General features: G+C 37.8%; 1 protein-coding gene across 15 annotated transcripts in view; it reads right to left on the bottom strand.

Moving 5' to 3' along the window:
• Positions 1-17915, bottom strand: part of C2CD5 (C2 calcium dependent domain containing 5) — a 100679-nt gene that overhangs the window by 18760 nt on the left and 64004 nt on the right. For all 15 annotated transcript variants that reach the window (XM_066354514.1, XM_066354517.1, XM_066354516.1 and 12 more), the window contains 9 exons: positions 14688-14874; positions 9348-9512; positions 7568-7708; positions 4835-4898; positions 4346-4407; positions 4027-4125; positions 3080-3169; positions 2525-2612; positions 906-992 (listed from right to left, as the gene is read on the bottom strand). In XM_066354514.1, the coding sequence (XP_066210611.1) occupies positions 906-992; positions 2525-2612; positions 3080-3169; positions 4027-4125; positions 4346-4407; positions 4835-4898; positions 7568-7708; positions 9348-9512; positions 14688-14874 (983 nt within the window). The remainder of the gene's footprint in view (positions 1-905; positions 993-2524; positions 2613-3079; positions 3170-4026; positions 4126-4345; positions 4408-4834; positions 4899-7567; positions 7709-9347; positions 9513-14687; positions 14875-17915) is intronic.

The following is a 17915-nucleotide window of genomic DNA, read 5'->3' as shown; positions in this document are numbered from 1 at the left end:
TGAACAACTAAGGTGCCGCAACAAAGAATTGATGCTTCTCATCTCTCTCCCTTCCTGTCTGTTCTTATCTGTCCTTCTCTCTGTCTCTCTCTCTGATTCTCTGTCACATACACACAAAAAATAATAAAATAAGTAGTTTGTTGTCATTTTCAAAATGAAAAATTTTATTTTATTTATTTATTTTTTTGTATTTTTCCGAAGCTGGAAACGGGGAGGCAGATAGACTCCCACATGTGCCCGACCGGGATCCACCCGGCATGCCCACCAGGGGGCGATGCTCTGCCCATCTGGGGTGTCGCTCTGTTGCAACCAGAGCCATTCTAGCGTCTGAGGCAGAGGTCATAGAGCCATCCTCAGCTCCCGGGCCAACTTTGCTCCAATGGAGCCTTGGCTGCGGGAGGGGAAGAGAGAGAGGAAGGAGAGGGGGGAGGGGGGAGAAGCAGATGGGCACTTCTCATGTGTGCCCTGGACGGGAATCAAACTCGGGACTCCCGCACGCCAGGCCGATGCTCTACCACTGAGCCAACCGGCCAGGGCCTAAAATGAAAAATTTTATAAAGGTTCCATTATTGCTAAAACAAAAATTCACCAAATATAACATAAATTTCAAATATATTGTGTAAATAATTACTTTGGAAAATCCAAACCTCTAAAAATAAACTTTAATGAATTTAATATATATTAATGGTGTGTCATATGAAAAATTATCTTAATAATATATGCTGAGATTACTTGAGAAGTGAAATAAAAGAACATTACTTTCTCCCCCTATGAACATGAAGATACAATGAGGGAATGAAGAATAAGGTCCATTTTAAGATTAAGTAGGACTACCTACAATAACAAAGCAAGTGAAAGACACTAGAAACCAGGATGTGTGTTTACATTTTCCTTATTTAACCAACCTTTAGCAGGTGGAAAAGGATGAGAAGGTAGTGAATCTGAACAGAGTTCCAGTGGAAACTGTAGGAGTTCTTCATTATCTGTAGAGGCTTAAGAAGTAATAAAAACACTAGTTATTTAGTAATAATCTATTATTAATTTTTAAAAATTAAGAATCTAAGATAATATATATATTCCCCCTCCCAATTTAGTTTGGTTCTTTTCATCTTGGTTGCTCCCATGGGGACCCTTCACCTCCCTGATGCTGAGAGTGGTGCTGCCTTCCCTGAGATAGGTTTATTGTGTGATTAGAAAAAGATAATGTTGCCTGACCAGGCCGTGGCACAGTAAATAGAGTGTCAGCCTGGGATGCTGAGGATCGAGGTTCAAAACCCCAAGGTTTCCGGCTTCAGGGCAGGCTCAGCACCTTGAGCACGAGCTCATCCGGCTTGAGCGTGGGATCATAGACATGACTCCAAGGTCACTGGCTTGAGCAAGGGGTCAATGGAGCCCCCAATCAAGGCACATATGAGAAAGCAATCAATGAACAACTAAGGTGCCACAACAAAGAAGTGATGCTTCTAATCTCTCTCCTTTCCTATCTGTTCTGTCTCTCTCGCCCTCTCTTTCTCTAAATAAGAAAAAAAAAAAAAAAAAAAAAAAAGATAATACTGGTAAATCTCTTAGCACAGAGCCTTGCAAATACACTGTTTACAAAAATTAGGGGACATTTCAAAATGAATATGAAGAGATAAAAAGAAGCATTTGATTTTTTTTAACTGAACAAGAACATCAGAAAAGCAAACAAGTCAAAGAAAGTTGTTCGATTATGCAAATGAGATGCAAAACCAACTTTTATTTCATTGGTGAAAATGCACTATACAAAAGGCTGCAAGTACTGGGGTATCTGCACATTCCCTGGTCCCCTAATTTTTATTAGTATCCTACTCTTTATACCTTTCTAGTCCTATGATTTAACTTATCTTCTTTGATAAATATCTGAACACATACTTGTTCATAATTAATGCAATACTATATATGTAGAATGCAAGCAACTTAAAAAAATTTTAGATGAATCATGAGTTTTCATTCAGCCAATGAGTCACTAAACTTTAGAAAGTATAGTACTTCCTTGCCCTTTTTTTCAGAACACATAAATGGTTTTTAATAACTTGAATTTCTTTGAAATATATCAAGAATGGTACTTGCTAAGTTTTACTGGATAAACAATTCTAAGCATCTGTTGAATACTATTAGACCTTTCCTGAGAAAAACACATGATGCTTAACTATATCAGTAGTTTCTCATGTCTTGAGGACCTCCTTTGAAATGCTACAACAGGAGCCTCTAAATTACTGCAGAATTAATACGCTACAATTTAAGTCTATAAAACAGCACTATCGCTATGTAAATGTAGTCAACCATCTACTCATGTGAGAAAAGCATCAACCCAGCCATGTGCTTATTATGCACACAGTTACCTTAATAAAGATAAACAAAATGGCAGATTCTCTTCAAGAAACAATTCATCTATTTAACCAACCTATCCTCTGAATTTTATCATTGAACTATAACGTTTATCACCGAACTATAAAGTAGACAAATATGAACTACAATCCCATTCATCACACTGTAGATTTACCTCTTTGTAGTGACTTTTCAACATGTGGTTTTGCGGTCTGTAAGGCCTGATTTTTGTCAAAAGTTATTGCAACTGCTGTGACTGTAACCTAGAATCACAGAAATAATTAAGTTAGCAAAATAATCACTGCCGAAACAAGTTTCTTACACGTTATTCAGTACCACAGAACAACTTCTACTAATTAGTTAATTTGCCTTTCCTAGTCAAGATTGTACATCAGCTCAGATATTCATACTATAACTAAGCCCAACATGTACACTGAAACTCTGATATTCCAGAAAGCGCTCAAGCACCTTGTGTAAAGGAAAGGGACTGCAGAAATCCCAGGTAAGTACAAATCCTACTATTTGTATGCAGGAACACAAACGTGAGTCCACCTTCAGATAACCAGAGTTCAGAAAAATGAAATATACACATTCTGACTCATACTAATATGTTTAAAATATTTTGAATTAAAGCAGTGTATACTGACTTAATTATGGCAAATTCATACTATTAAAACTGATCAGATAAGAGATAGAAATCTTCTTTAATAATAGACTGAATCTTAATTACCTGAATTAATTCATCTTCAGGCAGAGACACTGTAAAATTTACATGGCAAAGGCAGCAGGGAATCATAGACCGTAGTTTGAAATACAGGCTCTATATAATAGAAAATATTAGTAATATCACTTTTAATTTAACAGTTCACAAAAACTGACGTTTTAATGCACAGTATATTATGGCAAATGGAAAGTTTAAAGGATTAAACAAAGCTGGTCCACTTCTATTTTGTCTGTCCTTACATTAAGAATACATTTTTTTGCCTGACCAGGCAGTGGTGCAGTGGATAGAGCATTGGACTGGGATGCAGGGGTCCAGGTTCAAAACCTTGAGGTCGCCAGCTTGAACATGGGCTCATCTGGCTTGAGCGCAGGGCCGCTGGCTTGAAGCCCAAGGTCACTGGCTTGAACCCAAGGTTGCTGGCTTGAGCAAGGGTTCACTCGCTCTGCTGCAGCCCCCCCCCCATTAAGGCACATATGAAAAAGCAATCAATTAATAACTAAAGAGACTAAGGAGCTGCAATGAGGAACTGATGCTTCTCATCTCTCTCCTTCCTGTCTGTCTGTCCCTATCTGCCCCCTCTCTGTCTCTGTCACACACACACACAAAAAGAATACATTTTTAGTATTTAAGCAGATAATAAGGTTTAATCACATTTATTGGTCATAGAAACTAATATAAGAAAAAGGTATTTTAAATTTACACATACACAATTAATTTTTATAAAGTATAAAGCCATAAAATAACTTAAAATATATTTCTTTTAAAGGACAGGATATTAAGATAGGACAACTTTAACATTTTGCCTGATGGCAGAGTAATGATTGACATGTAAATAAAAATAACTTAGCCCATAACTGTGTAAGGTATTCCAGACAATCTATACACTTTTTCATTTTAAATTTCATGATTCTTAGGAGTTTTGACTAAAATATAGTTAGTCAGAAGGCTCCTACCTTGAGCAAATTTTCACAGAGATCATTAAAGTTCTTGTTCAGGGCTTGATTAGTTAGGTTAAGGCTGCTTAATCGAATTACTCTTACTGATGTGAACATCTAAATATAGAGAGATACGATTGCATGTCATTCTATTATTTTTACCAGTAAATTCAACAGTTAATAGAACTGCCAGATAATGAACAATAATAACTAATGTGCTATAAAAAAGGGGAACATTTTAATTGCAATAAGGATGTTAAAAAAAAACATACATTAAGAAGAATTTACTGAAATTACTTAAGCTGTATTTGCTTAAAATTAAAAATGAAAGGTTCACCTGTATCTCAGATGTCCAATTATTTATACCAGGCATAATTTCTGTATTGCAACTATAAAAGCCTGTCAAAATAAATTATAGTTAAAACATATGACAATATATCATTTATTTTTGTGTTAAAAATAACATTTTTTCAATTTTTATAAAAAGTTAATTGTAAGAACCATTCATTCCTTTTCTAAAACTATATAAATTCAGAAAACTTTATACTATCTAAACTTTATACCATCTTAATAAATTATTAGTTTTTTAAAAACGCATAATCAGAAAAGGATTAAAGTTCTAACACCTAAGTTCTGACTTATGTATACTTTAAAACTATGTTTTTAGCAGCAAAGCACATGACAGGATGTGATATCAATAAAGCCTTTAAAATAAAGTTAGTTCCAAAAAAAGAAAAAAAGTTAGTTCCATAATAATTATCAACCAAAATACTGATGGGCAAAAAAAAAAGACAGTCTCATCTCAAAGGTATTTTTTTCTGTTTACCAGAAGGAGGAGGAACATCAGTAAGCAGAGAATGTACATCTTCCATAGCGTCTGTGTCATCAACCTGAAAATAGAAAGATTGAAACTATTACATAAGTAGATATTTACTACTCATTTCACATTTTAGAAAATATTACTTACTAAATAGAAAACATGAGTCAAAAGAATAGAGAAATTTTCCTTAAATTAAAATATAAAACTTGAGCCTGACCAGGCGGTGGCGCAGTGGATAGAGCGTCAGATTGGGATGCGGAAGGACCCAGGTTCGAGACCCCAGGATAGCCAGCTTGAGCGTGGGCTCATCTGGTTTGAGCAAAAAAGCTCACTAGCATGGACCCAAGGTCACTGGTTCTGGAGCAGGGGCATTACTCAGTCTGCTGAAGGGCCACGGTCATGGCACATATGAGAAAGCAATCAATGAACAACTAAGGTGTCGCAACGAAAAACTGATGATTGATGCTTCTCATCTCTCTCTGTTCCTGTCTGTCTGTCCCTATCTATCCCTCTCTCTGACTCACTCTCTGTCCCTGTAAAAAAATTAAAAAATATATATATAAAACTTGAAAAACAATTTCAAATATCTGTAAATTTCTCCACACTAATAATTATAAATATTTGTAAATGAAATATTTTATAAGTATATTTAGTGGGGGGTTTTGTTTTTTGACAGAGGCAGAGAGAGAGGGATAGATAGGGACAGACAGACAGGAAGGAAGAGAGATGAGAAGCATCAATTCTTCATTGCATCACCTTAGTTGTTCATTGATTGCTTTCTCATATGTGCCTTGAAGGTGTGTGTGTGGGGGGGGGGGGGGGGCTACAGCAGAGCAAGTGGCCCCTTGCTTGAGCCAGCGACCTTGGGTCCAAGCTGGTGAGCTTTGCTCAAACCAGATGAGCCTGTGCTCAAGCTGGCGACCTCGGGGTCTCGAACCTGGGTCCTCTGCGTCCCAGTCCGACGCTCTATCAGTTGTGCCATAGCCTGGTCAGGTTAGTGCCTTTTTATTTCTTTTTTTTTTTTTTTAATGAGCCTGTTCTCAATCCTCGATGATGGCATGTTTCCAAAGAAGATATTAATTTTCTTTGATAAGCAATCATTATCTCTATTTGTGTAAATAAATATAATGCAATTAGAAAAACACAATCTTTTTTATTAAATATACAATGGCTTTAAAACAAAATTCTGTAGGGATAAATTTAAAGGCATGTCTAAAGAAATAAGTTCAAATCCTATTTTTCTTATATCACAGTATTCCATTATGACTACTAAAGAGAGAAAATACCCAACTGGACACATACTGACATTGACCTATATATCAAGGGTGTAAGTCCTGACTCACACACTCTGAGCTTCCACTCACATCACTGCTGGGACTTCCAGAACCATTTTCACGTTCCCTTTACCTTAGCTATCCACAGTCACGGCCACACCTCAGTGCTACGCTCCAAATCCTGCCACACCCAGCTCTCCAGCATTCTCCAACTACCATCCTGTCCTTCAGTCTTTTCTCTTACTGAATCTGCACTTTGCCTCCCCGTCTTCTACCCACATTTGAAGCACTTCTGTTCCCTACTTAGGATTCCAGGACCAGAAATGTCAATGGTGCTTTCGATCAAACTTCAGGTAATGCTAAGAATCACATGAAGAGTTTGTTACACAGATTCCTGGGCCCCATCTTGAACTTTTCAGTCAGTAGGTCTGAAGTAAGGGTCCCAGAATCTGTATTTCTTACAAGAACCCAGTCAGTGCCAACACTCCAGGCACTCACAGCCCACTCTGAGGGGCACTGCTCTAAACAGTACCCTGGGTTCTTTTACCTCCTTAACCTGGCATATTCTACACCAATTTTCATTATTTTTCCATTCTCAGCCCATAAAAAAAATGAGAAAAAGCACACATCCATACAGTTTAAGTTTTCTACAAATTAACACTCTTATCACAGTTAAGCCTTGTGCATCTCCCAGGACTGACAACCTGATCACATGCACAGGCACTGTTCTAGACTCTTCAGAACTCCAATCACATTCCAGTACAACTCCACCATCGGTTACTGCTTCACTGAGATCAAGGCAGCTGCTTTTTCTTTCAACTGGTACCTTACTGGAACATTTCTGAGCATCTTCATTTACTTCTTTTTCCTTCAATATCAAAGGAATCTAGCCCTTTGAAAGCTCTAGAACGGAGGTCAGGGGGAGCAAATTTGTTGAGGAAGAAGAAGCACCATGAACCTTTTGTGCCACTTTTATTTTCCAGAAAAGCTAGTTCTGAGTGTATTTTTATAATCAAAGTTCAACAACAGCCTCTGAATTCAGCAAGAAAACACTACAATCTGAATTCACAGTGCCTATATCATTAAATGTAAAAATATTATAATTAAAGTAAAATGTTGTAACAAATAAAGAAGGTAATTATAGTAAGTAAAAGAATAGCACTAAAATTTCTTAATTAAATTCATTCAAGTTTACAAAAAATAGGTCAAAAGTTTAATATTATTTTAATTTTCTTTCAACCCATATATTAATTTTTCCAGACCCACCTGCATTATTATAACAATCTTCTGGTGTTGAACAAAAAATATATTATCAAGTTCTGATATTCTCAAGTTTACTGTAATTTCTATAATAAAATATTTTTATACACATATAACTTGTAATGATACAAAAAATCACATCTATTTAAGATTGATTGTTAAAGTACACATCTAAAAAAATTCAGAAATTAGTCCATTACAATACCTCTAAAACAAAAGCATCTTTCTTCCCATGTGAAAGGTCCAATTCTGTAACTTCATCAGAGCTTTCTGATTGAGATCTTAACAGTCTCGAGCGTTGTCGAGGTTCTGGGATTGGTGATCCTATAATCTCTTCAGATATCTCCTAAAAGAAATATAATTGCTTTGTATTATATAAGACCGTATTTTTCAGAGTCTTTTTTTTAAACTGGTCTTTTTTAAAAAAAAAAATTGAGGTATAATTGACATGTTATAGTAGTTTCAGGTGTACAACACAATGATTTGATATTTGCATACTTAGGTTTGGTTTTAAATTTTTACATTAACAAACAACTACCTGTGAGCGGAAGCCTATAAAATATATTTAAAGTCTATATTTAATTAAAAGCTTTATGACAAATTAACCTTTTATAGAGTATGTATATATGTATATAGATGTTTCCTTTAACTGATAACAGCAGCCTTGACACACTAATTCAAAAACATATATATATATCATAGACATAGCAAGGCATTACTGACAAGTAAGGTACAGAGAGGAAACTACAATGAGTAGGGAACTAACTGGCAGTCCTTCCAGCTTAGAAGGCATTTTCTGCTCAGTATTTTAAAGTCCTAATAAGTCTATAAAGAATTAAAGATTTATGTCTACAAATATGATTCTACTCTTTTTTATCTTTTTTTTTTTTTTTTTTTTTTTTAGGTGAGAGGAGGGAAGATAATGAGGCGGACTCCTGCATGCCCTGACCAGGATCCACCCGACAACCCATTGGGGCCAATGCTCAGATACTGAGCTATTTTTAGCACCGAGGCTGATGTACCCTGATGGAACTATCCTCAGTGCCAGGGGCCAAGCTTGAACCAGATGAGCCACTGGCTGCAAGAGCAGAAGAGGGAGAATGGGGAGAGGGAGAAGGGAAGAAGCAGATGGTTACTTCTCCTGTATGCCCTGACTGGGAATCAAACCTGGATGTCCTTATGCAGGGCCAATGCTCTATTCACTGAACCACCGGCCGGGGTCTTATATCTTTTCTTATCCAGTGGTAATTTTTCAAATCTCCACATAGCAAAATGAGAAACACAATAGGTGTATGTGTGTGTGTATACATAACACATATATTACATATGTATTTGCTCTGCAACTTATTAAGCTAAATAAACTTTGGTAGTTACAATAGTTATCTTTTTGAGGTCAGTGTATGATGCACTCCTACATGGGTTCATCAGCTTTTTCGATTAGATAGCTAAAGATCAGTGCTAAGTAGAGGTTCTAATATCTGCTCACAACAAGAAATACTGGGAGAATGTGGACATGTAAGCACAAACGCAAAAGGCAAAGCTAATTGTCAGTGTAACAGATCTATCTTTTTTTAAAAAAAAAACAAAGTTATAAGAAAAAGCTTTTCAAAAATGTAGTTTTAAATGTTCATCACTAACGCATAACCTATGAAAGACTACTACCTTACGGTTTCATAACACACTAATCTATGGAGTACTTTCATACCCATTTATCTTGTTTGCACTCCAATTAACCTGTCCTGTATAAATCTGACAGGGTGCCTACAATAATGAATACAATTCTTAAATATAGCGGTCAGAGTGAGCCTTCCTAAAAAAGGAGACATTAAGCATAGATGTAAAGGGAAGTAAAAGAATAAGTAATGAGAAGAGCAAATGTAAACAGTGGGGAATAAATCTTTAATGTCCAAAATAATATAACCTAAAAATATACTAACACCTAAAAAATAACTTCTGTATTCACAATATAGATTTAGTTTACTTACTGGAGGATTGACTTCATATAACTCTTTGTTCTTGGCAATCGTGTCATTTATCTTCTTTTGCATATGAGAGATATGCTGTTCGTAGGAGCCATCATTGGGAGTCTTCCCAGCAATCTGAATTCCACTAGGCGTTGGTAACGCTGCTAAATATACTCCTGTGGCCGACTTGTAAAAACATCGGGGAGATTAAAAAAAAAAATTTAAAGAATAGTTCTCAAGGTTTCAGAGTTAGGAATATGGTCTTTGCCCTGCAGGAAAAAGATAATTAGCACGAATGGATGCACATGCCACATGTGGAAGGCTCCAGCAAAACGAAACTGGTCACAAGAGTTGGTGGCTTCTGGTGAGGACCGGGGTAGTGGAGGACAGCAGTGACAGGATTTACTTTTCACTGCATATCCAACTGTACTATAAAATTTTTATCTTGTGATTGTAAAAATTAAGTTGCACTGAAAAATGTCAGAAGAAAGATTAAAAGATGTTAAAAGTAAGTTTTCATGAGTAAATAGATAACTTACCTTTTCTGTAGCAAAAATAAAATGAAACTGCGCAGCTAGTGAAGAAACTGAAGTGCACACAGATAGAAACTTACTCAAGACCACATTGTCAAGAAATGTTTAGGAGAGATTGACTCTGTTCCTCACTCCAAAACCCAAGCACTTCTCACTATATACCATGCTAACTCCATCATTACCAGGAAAGAAAACTTTACTTGACACAGACCTATTTTAAATGTTTAATGAAATAAATATTAATTTCTCTGACCCTATAGCAATATTATATGCCATTAGTACTGGAAATTATGGGAAACACAAAATATACACACATTCCACACACCTATGTGCATTTATTTTAAAATATACTTATATAAAGAAAGCAAAAAAATACACAGAATTATAAACATCAAAATGTTAATATCAAAGGAGTAAAATGTGGAAATACTATTTTTTTAACTCTGTATATTTATGTATTTTGAATTGAGTTGATTATTATTTTGAAATTAATCAACTGTCAATTGTATAGAAATCCATCCTTAAAAATGTATGATGCTCTATCCAGTCATCTATTGATGGGCTTTTTGGTTGTTTCCATGTCCTGGCCACTGTGAACAATGCTGCAATGAACATGGGGCTGCATGTGTCTTTACGTATCAATGTTTCTGAGTTTTGGGGGTATATACCCAGTAGAGAGATTGCTGGGTCATAAGGTAGTTCTATTTTCAGTTTTGTTTTTGTTTGTTTTTTTTTGTATTTTTCTGAAGCTGGAAACGGGGAGAGACAGTCAGACAGACTCCCGCATGAGCCCGACTGGGATCCACCCGGCACACCCACCAGGGGCGACGCTCTGCCCACCAGGGGTCAATGCTCTGCCCCTCTGGGGCATCGCTCTGCCACGACCAGAGCCACTCTAGCGCCTGGGGCAGAGGCCAAGGAGCCATCCCCAGCGCCCGGGCCATCTTTGCTCCAATGGAGCCTGGGCTGCAGGAAGGGAAGAGAGAGACAGAGAGGAAAAGGGGGGGGGGGGTGGAGAAGCAAATGGGCGCTTCTCCTATGTGCCCTGGCCGGGAATCGAACCCGGGTCCCCCGCATGCCAGGCTGACACTCTACTGCTCAGCCAACCGGCCAGGGCCTATTTTCAGTTTTTTGAGGAACCATCATACTTTCTTCCAAAATGGTTGTACTACTTTACATTCCCACCAACAGTGTATGAGGGTTCCTTTTTCTCCACAGCCTCTCCAACATTTGCTATTACCTGTCTTGTTAATAATAGCTAATCTAACAGGTGTGAGGTGGTATCTCATTGCAGTTTTGATTTGCATTTCTCTAATAACTAAAGAAGATGAGCATCTTTTCATATAGAAGATGTGGCACATATACACTATGGAATACTACTCAGCCATAAGAAATGATGACATCGGATCATTTACAGCAAAATGGTGGGATCTTGATAACATTATACGAAGTGAAATAAGTAAATCAGAAAAAAACAGGAACTGCATTATTCCATACGTAGGTGGGACATAAAAGTGAGACTAAGAGACATTGATACGAGTGTGGTGGTTACGGGGGGAGGGGGGAGAGGGAGAGGGAAAGGGGAAGGGGGAGGGGCACAAAGAAAACTAGATAGAAGGTGACAGAGAACAATCTGACTTTGGGTGATGGGTATGCAACATAATTGAACAAGATAACCTGGACATGTTATCTTTGAATATATGTATCCTGATTTATTGATGTCGCCCCATTAAAAAAATAAAATTATTAAAAAAAATTTAAAAAAAAGTGTATGATGCTCTATGATGAAGTCTGTGCAGAAAATGAAATTGATCCTTGGAAGGTCTCCATCCTGGCTTGCTCATTAGTGTCCATGACTGCACCTAGGACCCAGTTTCTGATGCTCAGCCTCAGAATAAATACCCTCTGTGCCATATGAAGCTTTAGTGTACTCGCACACTTTTTCACTGCAATTGCTAATGAGGCAACAGTCCAGAACAGCTAACATAGACTCTAGTACTAGACAGTCATGGGTTTGAACTCCAGTTGTACTACATGTAATCTATCACTTTGTACAAGTTTCAACCTATCACAGCATCCATTTTCTCCTCTTGTAAAGATAATACTACATTTCTTCTGCAATAGCACAGTGCCAGACACCCAGTAGCTCTTATCAGAGATTAACTGTCATGAAAGCTACTCTTGGGACCTTAAGATTTAAGTGCACAAGCTTAAACACGAAGATCAAAATCACAAACAGCTATAACTAGTGTCAGTAGTGATCAGAAAAAAAAGATTAGTAAGAATCAGATAAGGCAGTATTTGAGGCAGGTACTAAAGAATTATACCAGGATCACAATATAGCTTTCTGGGCCTCAAGCATCAGAAATGTTTGATACAGTTGGCACAGAGTTCCTTTGTGTGTGTGTGTTTGTGTGTAACAGAGACAGAGAGACAGAATGAGGGTCAGATAGGAACAGACAGACAGAAAGGGAGGGAGAGAAGCATCAGTTCTTCTTTGCAGCACTTTAGTTGTTCATTGATTACTTTCTCATATGTGCCTTGACCGGAGGTCTATAGCAGAGAAACTGGCCCCGTGCTCAAGCCAGTGGCCTTGGGCTCAAGCCAGCGACCTTGGGGCTGAAGTCAGCAACCATGGAGTCATGTCTATGATCCTACACTCAAGCCAGTGACCCCGCACTCAAGCTAGTGAGCCCACACTCAAGCCAGGGACCTTGGGATTTTGAACCTGGGTCCTCTGTGTCACAGTCCGACCCTCTATCTGCTACGCCACCACCTGGTCAGGCGGCACAATGTTTCTTAAGCCTCTGAATATGAATCAAGCTCTTAGTTCCCATAGATACCCACCAGTAACTACAGTTTTGTATTTAGCCCAATATACACATTTCTGTTAAGTCCTCACTAAGCATGTGAGATTTTCTTTGAAAGATTTTTTTTTTCCATTGATTTGAGATAGAGAGAAAGGGGAAGGGGGAAGAGAAAGAAGCATCAGCTCATTGTTTCACTTAGTTGTTCCATTTAGTTGTGCGATCATTGATTGCTTCTTGTATGTGTCCTGACCACGGATTGAACCCATGACTTCATTGCTCTGGGACAAGGCTCTACCCACTGAGTCCCAGCTAGGGTAGCATGTGAGTTTTTAGATGAATAACTTATAATAAGTACTTTTCCCCCAAGTTAATATAAATATCAAATATTTGAATATAACTCAGATTACTTTCATTAATCATTACAAATTCCTCTTGTTAAAAAATTGTGATTCTAGCCTGACCAGGCAGTGGCGAAGTGGATAGAGCATCAGACTGGGATGCGGAGGACCCAGGTTCAAAACCCCAAGGTCACAGGCTTGAACGCAGGCTCATCTGGCTTGAGTGTGAGCTCACCGGCTTGAGTGTGGGATCAAAGACATGACCCCATGATCACTGGCTTGAACCCAAAGGTCACTGACTTGAAGTCCAAGGTCTCTGGCTTGAGCAAGGGGCTACTCACTCTGCTGTAGCCCCCCCGGCCAAGGCACATGAGAAAGCAATCACTGAACAACAAAGGTGCTGCAATAAAGAATTGATGCTCCTCATCTCTCTCCCTTCCTGTCTGTCTGTCCCTATCTGTCCCTCTCTCTGACTCACTCTCTGTCAAAAAAAAGTGATTATATAATTAGTTTATCATAATCTCATGCACTCATCCCCTACATACAGAAATGTCCATATTTTCTCTTATAGAAAACAAGGATAAAGCAAGAAACTTAGCATTTTATGTACAAATGCATACTGAGAAAAAGAATTCAAGCTCCATAAATTTCTTAAGTTAAATTTCTATGCATATCTTAGAAAGATGGCAGAGAATTCCAATGTAAAAAGTATCAGTGACAGTGACATAGATAGAAATTCTGGCTTGCAAAGTATCTAGAATATGAGAGGATTTCCATAGTATTGTTGCTCAGATTCCAGCTGATGCAGACATCCAGTTCTCTGGGTCTCATATTTACAAAGGCAGCTCTTGCTTTCACCATTAACAACTTGCTAGTCAAGAATCTGTTTCTAACCAGCGAAGGTAAACATGGAGCTGAAATAAAGACCTTTCCCCTGCCTCACAATTTACCAACACTTAAGAAACACATATTTTACTGCATATTCTAGTCTTCTGACAACAGGTGTACATTTATAATGAAATATTATTCTCTGCCCAATAGGCAATGTCTCACAGGTATGGCTTTCCTTTCTCCATCAATACTAAAGATTATTTTAGTCCTCCCCCTATGGAGTGACTCTGACCCCAAAGGATATCTGGTAATGTCTGAAGACACATTTTGTTGTCACACTTGAGGGAAGTTATTAGCATCTAGTGGGCAGAGGCCAGGAGTGCTGCTAAACACCCGACGAGGAATGAGACAACCCACTACAACAAGCGGTATCCAGCCCCAACCCTCAACAGCGCCAAGAATGAAAAGCCCTGCTTTAACAATGCGACCACTATAAAGTCCAGCACAATGCTGGCCAACTTACTAAACAAGTTGCATGTGATAATTTTTAGAAATCAAACTATTGAGGTTGTGATCAGAATATAAAAATATAATGATAACATAAATATCAATCAATAGACAGATATTTTATATGGTCATTTATTTATTTAAAATAATAATTTTATAAATCAAGATAAAACATTTGAAAGCCTATCGCCAGATTTGTTACTTCTTATGTCTCTGACCCTTAAAAGTCTTGATGCACATTTCTTTACACAAGTCTTTTTAAAAGACTCTTTGAACCACATAAAACAGAATCTTCTACAGCTACAGAAATTACAAAAACAAAAACAAAACATGTGAACTTACCGCCAAGCCTGTCAACATATTTTCACCCACTGTGATCTGAATTCTTAGTCCAAATAAAGCATTCATTCCCTTGAGTTTTAGTTTATTCATTAGCTGCGTATGCACTTCATATTCCATAAATGGCAACAGATTACTGATAGATGTGGCATTTGCTTCTGCTTGTGCTTTCTTTTTTAAGCGACATAACCTGTTAAAAAATAATTTAGTCAGTGGATGGCATTCTTGGTACTATCTTAAGACATGTCCAATTTTTAAAACTTTCTAAGAGTAAGCTTGAGAAAATATTTACTTGTTTCAAATGTGCTTAATTAAGTTATATCAATAATCTCTCTGCCATTTTTTATTGCTTGTTTTTGCTAAAAATCTATTTCAACAAAAAAAAGGAAAATATCTTAAAATCTCTAGAAATGAAATACTGATCAAAATCACAAGAGACAGTAATTTAAAATCCTAGTTTTCATAACTCAATGGGATTATATGATGAATAGATAGTAGAGGGAAATGTTAATTTGCTCATTAAAAGGATATAAACTTATAAAAATATAAAACGTGAATATCTACCATGTGCCAGGCACTGTTCTAGGTGGTGAGCACTAATCAATGAAAAAAAACACAAAGTCCTATTTCTCATGGTTAGAGTCCAGTGCGGGATGGGGAGATAACAAAAACAAGGCAACCTCAGGTTATGTGCAAGAATCAGGTATCTGAAGAAAACAAATAAGGTGAAATGAGCAGGAACAACCAGAGAGAAAGTCTCACAGGAGAGGTGACACTTGAGTTGAGATCTTAAAGACATGTGAGAACTGGTAGAGTTGGAGAAAAGACAGTTATAAATGGAGCATACCAGAAGAACCCAAAGGAGACTGCTGTAACTAAAGTGAAGTGAGCAAGGGTCAGAGTAATACAGATAAGGGGCAGATCAGCAAGGGCACGATCATGGTAGGGGTTTATGCACAATGGTAAGGAGTTTGATTTTATTCTGCCAGCAGTGGGAAACCACAAATAGGTTTTAAGTAGTAACATAAGCAAATTTATATTTTAGGCCATCATTTATAATGCTACACAGAAAATGGAGTAAAGATGACAGAATTGATGTAGTGATGGTAGATAGAGGCTATTTAGGTGACAGAAAATGAGAGCTAGAACAAAAAAGGTAGTAGTGAAAATGAAGGAAAGATCCCCCAACTGGCAAGCCAGGCTATTCATCCTAGTGATTCTCAAACTTTGCTTACATCAGAATCACCTGGGCCCTGGCCAGTTGGCTCAGTGGTAGAGCGTTGGCCTGGCGTGTGGATGTCCTAGGTTCGATTGCCTATCAGGGCACACAAGAGAAGCGCCCATCTGTCTTTCCACTTTTTCCCCTCCCTTTCTCTCTCTCTCTCTCTTCCCCTTCCACAGCCAAGGCTCCATTGAAACAAAGTTGGCCCAGGCACTGAGGATGGCTCCAATTGCAACTGAGTAATGCCCCAGATGGGCAGAGAATCGCCCCCTTGTGGGCTTGCCAGATGGATCCCAGTTGGGCACATGAGGGAGTCTGTCTCTCTGCCGCCCTGCTTCTCACTTCAGAAAAATTAAAAAAAAAAAAAAAAAAAAAAAAAAAAGGAACCACCTGGAAGGCTGGTTATGAAAGAAATACTGGGATCCTGGCTGGTTGGCTCAGTGGTAGAGCATCGGCCCAGCATGTGGAGGTCTAGGGTTCAATTCCAGGTCAAGGCACATAAGAGAAGTGACCATCTGCTTATCATTCCCACCTTCCTCCCCGCAGCCATGGCTCGAATGAGCAAGTTGGCCCTGGCTGCTAAGGATGGCTCTAGGGCCCCGTCTCAGGCACTAAAATGGCTTGGTTCCCAAGCAATGAAGCAGCAGCCTCAGATGGGCAGAACAGTGGCCCCAGATGGGGCTGCCAGGTGGGGTCAGGGTACACGGGGGAGTCTGTTTCTCCGCCTCCCTGCCTCTCACTTGATAAAAAACAAACAAAAATCTGCACCCCACCCCAGAGTTGCTGATTCAGTAAGTCTGGGGTGGAGCCTGAGAATTTACATTTCTCTAAGTTCCCCCTAGGATGATGACGCCATTTATTGGTCTGGGACCACACTCTGAGAACTGCTAATGGAGACCAACCTTCTCTTACCTAAAATAGTAAAAAAAAATGGTTAAGATACATACACACACATTAAAATCTTCTGAAAAGTACCACAGGACCAAGGTAAAGGGCAGTGTGGCGCATAAACATAAGAAAGTAGCACAAGAAAGTTCTTTTGTGAGCTGGAACAGTTCTGTGTCTTTCTTGACTGTGGTACCAGTTATAAAAATTGAGTACGGTCTGTAATATAGTTAACAGTATTATACCAATGTCAATTTCCTAGCTGAAACTCTATGACACTTGATGTCATCAATGAGGAAACATCGTGACTGAAGGGTACACGGGACTGTTTGTATCATTTTATAACTTACAGTGAGCTTATCATACTCAAAGGAAACAAAACATGATGAATAATAACCAGCAGAAACAATAGAAAACAAAATCATTTTATATATTAAAATTATTAATTACCGAGTCAGTCAGACTGTAACTACTAATAGATTTGGGAAAAAATAAAACTTCTAGAACTAAAAAATAGATTACCAAAAATTTAAACTTAAATTATTAGGCTTACTAGCATATTAGAGACTAGTGAAGAGAGAAAAAATTGAAAGACAGATAAGAAAGTATCTAAAATATAGCAGAGAGAAACAAAAAGACAGAAAATACAGAAGAGAAAGTAACAGACAATGTCTAACATTTTAACTGGAAAGTCTGACCTTTTAACTGGAGTATCAAGAAGACAGAAGAGATAGAAACACAGAAAAAATAATGTCTAAAATTTTCTAAAACACATCAAAGGCACAAATCTACAGATCTAAGATGCTCAATGTATAACAAGATAAAGATAACTCCATACCTAATACTTCATAGGGAAACTGCAGAAAACCAAAGACAAACTGAACAGCTCACACACAGTCTGAGAATAAAAACATATGATACCTTCAAAGAAACTATTAATTTAATAGATTACTGGTATTTCTGAACAGTAACAATGAAAGTGAGAGGGCCGTAGAAGGGTATCTTTAGTGTGCTGAAACAAAATAACTGCCTCCCCAAATATCTTTTAAATAAAATAAACACAGACAATCAAAAATAGTTCACCACCAGCAGACCCACTAAAAAAAATACTAAAGCATATACCT

The sequence above is a fragment of the Saccopteryx leptura genome, chromosome 1 (assembly GCF_036850995.1).
Source record: "Saccopteryx leptura isolate mSacLep1 chromosome 1, mSacLep1_pri_phased_curated, whole genome shotgun sequence".
NCBI lineage: Eukaryota > Metazoa > Chordata > Mammalia > Chiroptera > Emballonuridae > Saccopteryx > Saccopteryx leptura.
This window is presented reverse-complemented; position numbering and strand designations above follow the sequence as displayed.